Raw genomic sequence first — 11,755 nt, 5'->3', positions numbered from 1 at the left:
CCAATTTGTTGTGGCTATCGTTAGCTAGGTGGCTAACGTTATCTAGGCTAAGGGTTAAGGTTTGGAGTTAGGTTAAAGGGTTAGGGGAAGGGTTAGCTAACAAAGTAGTTGCAAAGTAGCTAAAAATAAGTAAGTAGTTGCAAAGTTGCTCATTTGCTAAAGTTGTCTGTGATGAGATTCAAACACGCAACCATTGGGTTGCTAGACGTTCTCGTTATACGCCCACCCATCCACCCAACTTTTGCCCTAAGTAACCCTTTGTCTTATGCAACCATACCAGATGTAACATATCATACCAATTTCAGTAGTCCGGATTTAGCTTTACTATGTTACCTCTAGTCTATGAGACCAGGATGCTGAAAGGGATAAAAGGTAAAAAAAAAAAAAAAACACCTAAAGACCTAGTCATGATTCCTGCATTTTCACAGACCCTGTAACCAAAATACAGGTATCGGGGCTGTGTGAATGGTTCTCTGCTTTATTGCAGGTAAATTCATTAACACCCATTGTTTAACCACCCCCCCCCCCCCCCCCAGTTACCCAATTTGCCAGTTACCCACTAAAAGGAGTATACCTGCAAGAAAGTGGTAAATAAGGGGCTGTTTGAAAGGGGGGTCATATAAACATTGGCTTATATTTTTTACAAGTAATATACCATCCACATCTTCTGTCTCAAATGGGTATAAGTGACATGCCAGTATTTTTTTCTTTTTTGTCCCATCCCTTGACACTAGGTGGTGCCAAGGGCTTGCGAGTGACAATACTGCAACTACAACTGTGAGTGAACAGTTACTCAACAAGTGGCACTGTGGTCTCTTTAACCTTTATTACTGTAAAACACGCCCACCCATCCACCCAACTTTTGCCCCAAGTAACCTTTTGTCTTATGCAACCATACCAGATGTAACATATCATACCAATTTCAGTAGTCCGGATGTGGTCCTCTGTAGCTCAGCTGGTAGAGCACGGCGCTTGTAACGCCAAGGTAGTGGGTTCGATCCCCGGGACCACCCATACACAAAAATGTATGCACGCATGACTGTAAGTCGCTTTGAATAAAAGCGTCTGCTAAATGGCATATTATTTAGTTTTACTATGTTACCTCTAGTCAATGAGACCAGGATGCTGAAAGGGATAAAATGTTTAAAAAAATTAAAAGCCACCTAAAGACCTAGTCATGATTCCTGCATTTTCACAGACCCTCTAACCAAAATACAGGTATCGGGGCTGTGTGAATGGTTCTCTGCTTTATTGCAGGTAAATTCATTAAAAACCATTGTTTAACCCCCCCCCCCCCCAGTTACCCAATTTGCCAGTTACCCACTAAAAGGAGTATACCTGCAAGAAAGTGGTAAATAAGGGGCTGTTTGAAAGGGGGGTCATATAAACATTGGCTTATATTTTTTACAAGTAATATACCATCCACATCGTCTGTCTCAAATGGGTATAAATGACATGCCAGTATTTTTTTCTTTTTTGTCCCATCCCTTGACACTAGGTGGTGCCAAGGGCTGCAAGTGACAATACTGCAACTACAACTGTGAGTGAACAGTGACTCAACAAGTGGCACTGTGGTCTCTTTAACCTTTATTACTGTAAAACAACAACCATCCATTATCCCTTCAGTAAGGACATTACAATACAAAGCACAACTATCAATTGAGAGCACTGTAATTTATGTGTGTTTTGGTAAACTAACTACTAGGCCATGGGATTTTGCAGAACAAAGGAACAAATTGACCAGGAAGTAAAGCATTTAAAGCAACCCCATTTGAATCCTTAAATATATATATATATTTTAAAACGTAGCATCTAGTAGTGCAACCTCATGAAGTGGTTTGTACCTCTTTTGAGTGTAATTTCTAAGGTGTTGGACTGTAAGATAAAGGGATGCAGATTTGAGTCCTAGTTGGGGTATTATCACCCACATTTGCTGCCACATAGCTGAGATAGGAAGTGTAGAACCAATTTGTAATCTAGTGTAAAACTTGCACCTTGTGGTAGAATTACAATATATATACAAAAGTATGTGGACACCCCTTCCAATTAGTGGATTCGGCTATTTCAGCCACACCCGTTGCTGACAGGTGTATAAAATCTAGCACACCGCCATGCAATCTCCATAGCAAACATTGGCATTAGAATGGCCTGACTGAAGAGCTCAGACACTTTCAATGTGGCACGGTCATAGGATGCCACCTTTCCAACAAATCAGTTTGTCAAATTTCTGCTCTGCTAGAGCTACCCCGGTAAACTGTAAGTCAAATCGAATCAAATCAAATTTGATTGGCCACATGCGCCTAATACAACAGGTGCAGACATTACAGTGAAATGCTTACTTACAGCCCTTAACCAACCGTGCATTTATTTTTAATAAAAAAAAAAAAAAAAACAACAACAAACAAGTGTTGAGAAAAAAAGAGCAGAAGTAAAATAAAATAACAGTAGGGAGGCTATATATACAGGGGGGTACCGGTGCAGAGTCAATGTGCGGGGGCACCGGCTAGTTGAGGTAGTTGAAGTAATATGTACATGTGGGTAGAGTTAAAGTGACTATGCATAAATAATTTACGGAGTAGCAGCAGCGTAAAAAGATGGGGTGGGGGGGCAGTGCAAATAGTCCGGGTAGCCATGATTAGCTGTTCAGGAGTCTTATGGCTTGGGGGTAGAAGCTGTTGAAGTCTTTTGGACCTAGACTTGGCACTCCGGTACCGCTTGCCGTGCGGTAGCAGAGAGAACAGTCTATGACTAGGGTGGCTGGAGTCTTTGACAATTTTGAGGGCCTTCCTCTGACACCGCCTGGTATAGAGGTCCTGGATGGCAGGAAGCTTGGCCCCAGTGATGTACTGGGCCGTACGCACTACCCTCTGTAGTGCCTTGCGGTCGGAGGCCAAGCAGTTGCCATACCAGGCGGTGATGCAACCAGTCAGGATGCTCTCGATGGTGCACTGTATAATTTTTTGAGGATCTGAGGACCCATGCCGAATCTTTTCAGTCTCCTGAGGGGGAATAGGCTTTGTCGTGCCCTCTTCACGACTGTCTTGGTGTGTTTGGACCATGATAGTTCGTTGGTGATGTGGACACCAAGTAAATTGAAGCTCTCAACCTGTTCCACTACAGCCCCGTCGATGAGAATGGGGGCGTGCTCAGTCCTCTTTTTTTTCCCTGTAGTCCACAATCATCTCCTTTGTCTTGGACACGTTGAGGGAGAGGTTGTTATCCTGGCACCACACGGCCAGGTCTCTGACCTCCTCCCTATAGGCTGTCTCATCGTTGTCGGTGATCAGACCTACCACTGTTGTGTCGTCGGCAAACGTAATGATGATGTTGGAGTCGTGCCTGGCCATGCAGTCATGGGTGAACAGGGAGTACAGGAGGGGACTGAGCACGCACCCCTGAGGGGCCCCCGTGTTGAGGATCAGTGTGGCAGATGTGTTGTTACCTACCCTTACCATCTGGGGGCGGCCCATCAGGAAGTCCAGGATCCAGTTGCAGAGGGAGGTGTTTAGTCCCAGGATCCTTAGCTTAGTGATGAGCTTTGAGGGCACTATGGTGTTGAATGCTGAGCTGTAGTCAATGAATAGCATTCTCGCGTAGATGTTCCTATTGTCCAGGTGGGAAAGGGCAGTGTGGAGTGCAATAGAGATTGCATCATCTGTGGATCTGTTGGGGCGGTATGCAAATTGGAGTGGGTCTAAGGTTTCTGGGATAATGGTGTTGATGTGAGCCATGACCAGCCTTTCAAAGCACTTCATGGCTACAGACGTCAGTGCTACGGGTCGGTAGTCATTTAGGCAGGTTATCTTAGTGTCCTTGGGCACGGGGACTATGGTGGTCTGCTTGAAACATGTTGGTATTACAGACTCAGTCAGGGACATGTTGAAAATGTCAGTGAAGACACTTGCCAGTTGGTCAGCACATGCTCGGAGTACACGTCCTGGTAATCCGTCTGGTCCTGCGGCCTTCTGAATGTTGACCTGCTTAAAAGTCTTATTCACATCGGCTATGGAGAGCGTGATCACATAGTCATCCGGAACAGCTGGTGCTCTCATGCATGCTTCAGTGTTGCTTGCCTCGAAGCGAGCATAGAAGTGGTTTAGCTCGTCTGGTAGGCTTGTGTCACTGGGAAGCTCGCGGCTGTGCTTCCCTTTGTCCCGCTCCTTGAAAGCGGCAGCTCTACCCTTTAGCTAAGTGCGGATGTTGCCTGTAATCCATGGCTTCTGGTTGGGGTATGTACGTACGGTCACTGTGGGGACGACATCATCGATGCACTTGTTGATGAAGCCAGTGACTGATGTGGTGTACTCGTCAATGCTATCTAAAGAATCTCGGAACATGTTCCAGTCTGTGCTAGCAAAACAGTCCTGTAGCTTAGCATCTGCGTCATCTGACCACTTTTTTATTAACCGAGTCACTGGTGCTTCCTGCTTTAGTTTTTGCTTATAAGCAGGAATCAGGAGAAGTGCTGTTATTGTGAAGTGAAAACCTCTAGGCTCAGCCGTGAATGGTAGGCCACACAAGCTCACAGAACGGGACTGCTGAGTACTGAAGCGTAGTGCGTAATAATCATCTGTCGTCGGTTGCAACCCTCACAACCGAGTTCCAAACTGGAAGCAACTTCAGCACAAGAACTGTTCCTCAGGAGCTTCATGAAATAGGTTTCCATGGCCGAGCAGCCACACACAAGCCTAAAATCACCATGTGCAATGCCAAGCATTGGCTGGAGTGGTGTAAAGCTCACCGCCATTGAACTCTGGAGCACTGGAAACGCGTGCTCTAGAGTGATGAATCACACTTCACCATCTGTCAGTCTGACGTACTAATCTGGGTTTGGCGGATGCCAGGAAAACGCTGCCTGCCCGAACGCATAGTGCCAACTGTAAACTTTGGTGGAGGAGGAATAATGGTGTGAGGCTGTTTTTCATAGTTCGGGCTAGGCCCCATAGTTCCAGTGAAGGGAAATCTTAACACTGCAGCATACAATTACATTCTAGACGATTCTGCGCTTCCAATTTTGTGGCAACAGTTTAGGGAAGGCCCTTTCCTGTTTCAGCATGACAATGCCCCTGTTCACAAAGCGAGTTCCATACAGAACTTGACTAGCCTGCACAGAGCCCTGACCTCAACCCCAAGAAACACCTTTGGGAGGAACTGGAACGCCTACTGTGAACCAGGCCTAATCACCCAACATCAGTGCCCGACCTCACTAATGCTCTTGTGGCTGAATGAAGCAAGTCCCCGCAGCAATGTTCCAACATCTAGTGGAAAGCCTTCCCAGAAGAGCACAGGCTGTTATAGCAGCAAAGGGGGGACCAACTCCATATTAATGGCCATGATTTTGGAATGAGATGTTTGACAAGCTGGTGTCCACATACTTTTGGTCATGTAGTGTATGTATGTGAAATAAATTCATTACTCCTTCATCCAGTGTTTGGGAGTAGTGAACTACATGTAAATTCGAGAAATGTAACTGTACTGAACAAAAATATAAACGCAACATGCAACAATTTCAAAGATTTTACAGAGTTACAGTTCATATAAGGAAATCAGTCAATTGAAATAAATTCATTAGGGCCTAAATTAGGGATTTCACATGACTGGGCAGGGATGCAGCCATGGCTGGGCCTGGGAGGGCAAAGGCCCACCCACTTGGCAGCCAGGCCCAGCCAATCAGAATTTTTTCCCCCACAAAAGGGCTTTCTTACAGACAGAAATACTCCTCAGCACCCCCCTCAGATGATCCTGCAGGTGAAGAAGCCGGATGTGGAGGTCCTGGACTGGCGTGGTTACACGTGGTCTGCGGTTGTGAGGCTGGTTGGACGTACTGCCAAATTATTTAAATCGACGTTGGAGGCAGCATATGAACATTAAATTATCTGGCAACAGCTCTGGTGCACATTCCTGCAGTCAGCATGCCAATTGCACACTCCCTCAAAACGTGAGACATCTGTGGCATTGTGTTGTGTGACAAAACTGCACATTTTAAAGTGGCCTTTTATTGTCCCCAGCACAAAGTGCACCTGTGTAATGATCATGCTGTTTAATCAGCTTCTTGATATACCACACCTGTCAGGTGGATGGATTATCTTGGCTAAGGAGAAATGCTCACCAACAGGGATGTAAACACATTTTTGGAGAGAAATAAGCTTTTTGTGCGTATGGAAAATGTTGGGGATATTTTTTTCAGCTCATGAAACATGGGACCAACATGTTGCGTTTATATTTTTGTTCAGTGTACATTTTGCACTAGTTTGGTGATAGTTGAAACTAAAATCAAATCTAGGTAGTGTTTTCAGTAGTTCATTAATTTTTGCCATGTAGCGGTGTAACTAACAATCTCCATAGACAAACATTGGCAGTAGTGTACACTACTTTTTTTGCTAAAATAAAATATGGGTGAAGTAGGAAATAATGTGCTTTATTTTTCAGCACCGTCCTGCCTAATTCTCACTTGAAACAATTTTTTTAACATATGACCCCAAAGTGATTTGTTCTTGCAATTTGTAATCTATTACATTTCAGATTTACATAATTTTCCACCAAGTAGTGAACTACTTTTTCAAAGTACATTTAGTTAAATTAACTTACTTTTTCTTAAGGCTAGCTTTAGTGTAGCTTAACTTCTAGTGTGAAGTAATTGGTAGCTTGGTAAACAATATTTCCAGAGTAGCTTCCCCAACACTGCCTTTATCCCACTGTGACTTTGTGTCACCACACCACAAACAGGACACCGAATCGTTGGGGGGAAAAATGCAATTTCTTTGTATGCATTCACTTTTGAGGATTATACTTGGATAGTTTTAAGCAGTATGGTAAAAAATTCCACCAAGCCTATGAGATGACAAGGTGGCGCTTCTACCATGTTGTTATACCCATCCATTCACAATGTACAGAAGTGTGCCTAGGTGCTCTACAATTGTTTCTGGATAGGGCCCACTGTCATGTGTGTCTGCTTACTTAAATTCAGCATTTTGACCTCAAGTCTAGGGTGATGGGAAAGGGATACCTAGTCAGTTGCACAAATGAATGCATTCAACCAAAGTGTCTTTCACTTTTAACCCAATCCCTCTGGTTAAGGTGTGCAATGCTCTGAGAGATGTCACCAGAACCGGGTATCAGTCATCTATTCACTATGGAACTAAATGGGACAAAACTGGGAGGGGCCTAACTGAACTTGTACAATAAATACACCCCAGATCACGGTCTTAAACGCAATTCCCACAACCTAATTTCCAACCAAGGCCACCTTGTACAGAAAAATCACCCGTCTTCAGTATAAGTTTCTTCCTTACCAGTTGCCACCGTTGCTCTTTGGAGGTTTAAGCTCCAATCTCAGTTAAGTTTTTTGACATGGATTTGTAAAAAGTACACAAATTGATGATTGATTGGTGCCAATCAGTTGGTCTTCTACAAACTTTTGCCAAACTTTCCTTGACATACAGCTTGTTTTGTCAAGTAATACATGGGGCGGCAGGTAGCTTAGTGGTTAAGAGCGTTGTGCCAGTAACCGAAAGGTCGCTGGTTCTAATCCCCGAGCCGACTAGGTGAAAAATCTGTCGATGTGCCCTTGAGCAAGGCACTTAACCCTAATTGCTCCTGTAAGTCGCTCTGGATAAGAGTGTCTGCTAAATGTAAAAAATATATATAATATACATATTTTCAAACTGTAAAGTTATAGTGTAGTTTGAGATGTGAGAAGAGAACACCTTTGTAGGCAAGCGTGATATGACTGACATACCATGGCTCAACTTATAAGCATGGTACCTTGTCAGTCATTGATTTGTCAGTTTATAAAGTTATTTACCTCAAGCATCTTCCTGGAGTTCTGTGAAGATGTACTGATCGAAAGGTCTTGGAGGCAATTAACGTGGTGCATACATCCATTTTCAAGAGCTGTGCGGGTATAAAAACAGCCCGATAGATTAACCTGTAACCCACCACCACCCCAAAAAAGACCATAGGTCTCCCACAGCCACATGGTTTAGGATGACAGAGGCAAAACACAATCAGAGGGGATCAAACATTTATTTACCCTTATTAAAAGTTACAATAAAACCATTAACATCTTTAAACGATAGCAAAATAAAATAACCAAAAATATTTACAGAGACAAATTGCATATAAAAAGCAGATTTTTGTACGACCCCACAACCCCTGCATCATAAACTCTGAAATGTGAACACTGCAAGACTCAGAAAGCTCAAATGTGGTTTTAGCCAGAAAATAATCAAAATGCACAAACAAAGACATCGCCTTTTCCACCTCCCCTGCTTTAATTTAGTTTTTCTATACAGCACAAAATACTTGAAATTTGGGGGTAAAACATAGGAATGTAGAATTCTAGAAGTTAATATGACCATTTGAAAGGTTTGTCCATATAACAGTCATTTTTGAGTGATGGAGATGGTCTGCACTGCTCCATAACCGTTGTCGATTATTAGATCCCAAGATATTAAAAATTAAAATGTTATAGGGCTGCCACGCTGTTAAAAGGATGTCTCCATGAATTGGGAAAATAAGTCAGTATTCCAGATTCGTTCTACATCCAATACCTTCCCCCACACACCAGTTCCAGTAAGTACCATGAGGGGGCACCGTAAGCCAACAGTTTCATCATGAGAGGGCCGGTGAGATTCCATCAGTAGAGAAATGATAAAGGCAGTGAACTGGTGGCTGAATGAGCAAACGTGATATATCCTTCTTCATTTGTCTTCGTTTGTAGTTTTGTTTATAAAGTTAAGAACGTGGCACGAGTCATATATATATATATACTTTAATCTGGGGGGAAACGTTCAAGTAGCCGTGGTGGGCGCGGTCACTCTGCCTTGGGCTCGGCCTCGGATGCTGCGGGTGTCGTGACCTCTGCGGTGGTGGCCTCAGAGGGAGGGGCCTCCTCTGCTGCGGCCTCACTTTCTGGGGCTGGAGTGGCCTCCTCCTTGGCCTCTGCCACAGCCTCGGCGGCCAGCGTCTCCTCTTTGGTCTCCTTGGCTGCGTGGCCATTCTCTTCTGGCTTGTCCTCCGCCGTGGGGGAGGCGGCAGCCTCCTTGCCCTCCTCACTGTTCTTCTTGGTCTTCTTCAGCGAGATACCCTTGAACTTGAAGGAGTTCTTCAGGGAGAATTTCTTCTTTTTCTTGGCATCCTTGGCGGCTTCCCCTTCGGCCTTGACCGCATCTCCTTCAGCAGCAGGGGCAGCCTCGATGGCGTCGCCAGCACCAATCTCACCCTCTTTGGCTGGCTCGGCTGGGCCATTCCCGTCTACGGCGGCAGCATCCCCATCGGGCTTGGCAGAGACATCTCCATTGGTTTTAACATGGCCGTTCTCCTGTGGACAACAGTGAGAAACCATTTACAAATATGTGGAGAACAATATTTACATTCTCCAAATAAACTGGTATTGGGGAGAAAGTTACATTAACTATTATAAGCCGCCCATACCTATATCCAATTGATTCATCAATCTACAGGCCAATGTGGACCAAGGACATGGCTCATGGGATATAAAGACAGACTACTTTAATTCTCTCAAAAAAAAGCTGAGTGTGCTGCTGTATGGCCAACCAACGTATCATAGAGGTTTTGTCATTGTGGACAATTACTTGACCAGGTGAAATGCACAGCAAAACGCTTAATATGCACAGCTAGTTTGCATTACTCCCATCGACCACGTGGTGGCATTCGCGCTCCGCCACAACAGCAAGCAGTATTTTGGAACAAAGGAATCCGATCAAATCAAGAAACAGATTAGTTGTGCTATTAGTTGCAAAATGGCAATATAGTGCATTTCTAAATTTCTTGCCATTCGAACAAACCAAACTAGCTAACATTGATGTTATTTCAATTTGTGATATCAAACTTAACTATAATAATTGAATATCCTACAATATTTTGGTCAAGGAAAGTTAACCATCTCTGCTAGCTAGAGAATGCACCAACTGGTAGGCGTGCCGCCTCAATGAGATGGTAGACTGGCAATCGCACCCATTTTACAACCATCAGCTACAGTAGAATAGCAAGTCATCATCCAGATAACGGGCATGCGGGCGGCATGTGTAATAAAACAAGGTTTGACTTTACAATTTAATGTGTCCATCTCTACAAATGAAGGATTACATCGAAAATGGCACAAAATAGTCCGATTGCTCGCTTTTTTTCAATAGACAACGCTTTGTTGGCGCCCGTGCGCTTTGCTTTCAAGCCTCAGCCTCGAGCAAAGTCCATTTGCATCCTCTGCATCTGTTGTTCCGCGAGTGGGCGACCGCTGCCAAATTCTAGCGCCAACTCATGAGAGAAAACGAGTTAAATTAAAACTGATATTTCCATCCAGGTGATAACCATGTGACCATTTTGATCAGCCCTGGTGTTAAACTACTTGATTATGGCAAAAAGTTCGAGACGAATTAAACAAAGGGTGGTGTTGACTGTGGCATGGCACCCATCGATTAGCCACCCAACCATGCACACATTTTTAAACCAGTTAATTACAAAATGCCATCTTTCTCTTTGCAATCGAAACAGGAGGTTTTCATCCAAATATGATTTAGCTAATTAGTAAGTAAATATAATGTCCACTGGTAGGCGTGAGGTCTCGCTAGTCTGGTAACGTTAACACGTTGCCCATGCAACTCACGCTGGACCAGGGCGTTGGGTACCTAATGTGGAAGCATGCAACTGGACATCTCTCTTACCTGGCCATTTGTTTTAGCGACAGCCGGCTCGGCGTCGGCTTTCGCCTCAACAGCTACTCCACCCTTGGACAACTGAGCTCCCATATTTTAGGTTTTCTAAACAAAAATAAAATCTAAAAGAAAAACTTCGAAGTTTCACGGTTTGAAATCCAGCCTAGAGAAAGGTGGATGTTGCCAGATTTTGAAATTCGTGTTGATCCCTTTCCTTACGTTGGAAAGCAACAACAGTTTCCCAGCTTTAAACAACGAACCTCGCGGCTGCTGAGCTCAAATTAAAGAACGAAACGGCTACAAGTGTGAGTATTTCAACCGTGCCTCAAAATCGTGGAAGACTCCACCTATGGGCGTGACTGCACGGACATACCCAATCTGCAACCTTGGGTTGGAATCCCCTCCCCGCCCCCTTTCAGCTTCAACGAGAGTATTTTTTCCTTTACAGATGTTATGAATATGGTGAGAATGTTATCTGTATGGCTTCTAGGTCTTTTTTTGTTGTTGCTGTGGTTATGCTCTTTGTAGGCAAGTGCACACTTTGAGAGAAGGGTGGATAATCTGAAAATAACCCATGACAGACAGAGAGCATCGAAAAACTAAATCAATCGTGGTCAGATTATGACGACACCTAAAGTGTCAGGTCTGTTGTCCAGCCTGGAAAATAGGAGATTTAATTTTATTTGCTAAAAATTTTTTTTTAAACTCTGCATTGTCAGCAAAGCCCCATATACTACCCACCATTGTGACCTGTACGCTCTCGTTGGCTGGCCCTCACTACATATTCGTCGCCAAACCCACTGGCTCCAGGTCATCTATAAATCCCTTCTAGGCAAATCCCCGCCTTATTTTAGGTCATTGGTCACCATAGCAACACCCACCCGTAGTATGCATTCCAGCAGGTATATCTCACTGGTCATCCCCAAAGCCAACACCTCATTTGTTTGCCATTCCTTCCAGGTCTCTGCTGCAAATGACTGGAACAAACTGAAACATCTCTGAAGCTGGAGACACATATCTCCCTCACTATCTTTAAGCATCAGTTGTCAGAGCAGCTTACCAATCACTGCACCTGTACA

The 11,755-nt window shown here is 44.1% G+C and overlaps 1 protein-coding gene across 1 annotated transcript; it reads right to left on the bottom strand.

The window, feature by feature from the left end:
* Positions 1-8,006: 8,006 nt before the first annotated feature.
* Positions 8,007-10,954, bottom strand: LOC311102659 (MARCKS-related protein 1-A-like). Its single transcript, XM_084144018.1, has 2 exons — positions 10,686-10,954; positions 8,007-9,322 (listed from the first exon to the last, which is right to left on the bottom strand). The coding sequence occupies exons 1-2, from the start codon at positions 10,767-10,769 to the stop codon at positions 8,816-8,818; spliced, it is 591 nt and encodes a 196-aa protein (XP_084000144.1). The 5' UTR covers positions 10,770-10,954; the 3' UTR covers positions 8,007-8,815.
* Positions 10,955-11,755: the final 801 nt, after the last annotated feature.

This window comes from Coregonus lavaretus (assembly GCF_964263955.1).
Source record: "Coregonus lavaretus genome assembly, chromosome: 27".
Classification (NCBI taxonomy): Eukaryota; Metazoa; Chordata; class Actinopteri; order Salmoniformes; family Salmonidae; genus Coregonus; species Coregonus lavaretus.
Note: the sequence above shows the minus strand (reverse complement) of the source record. Positions and strands in the feature narration are given on the sequence as shown.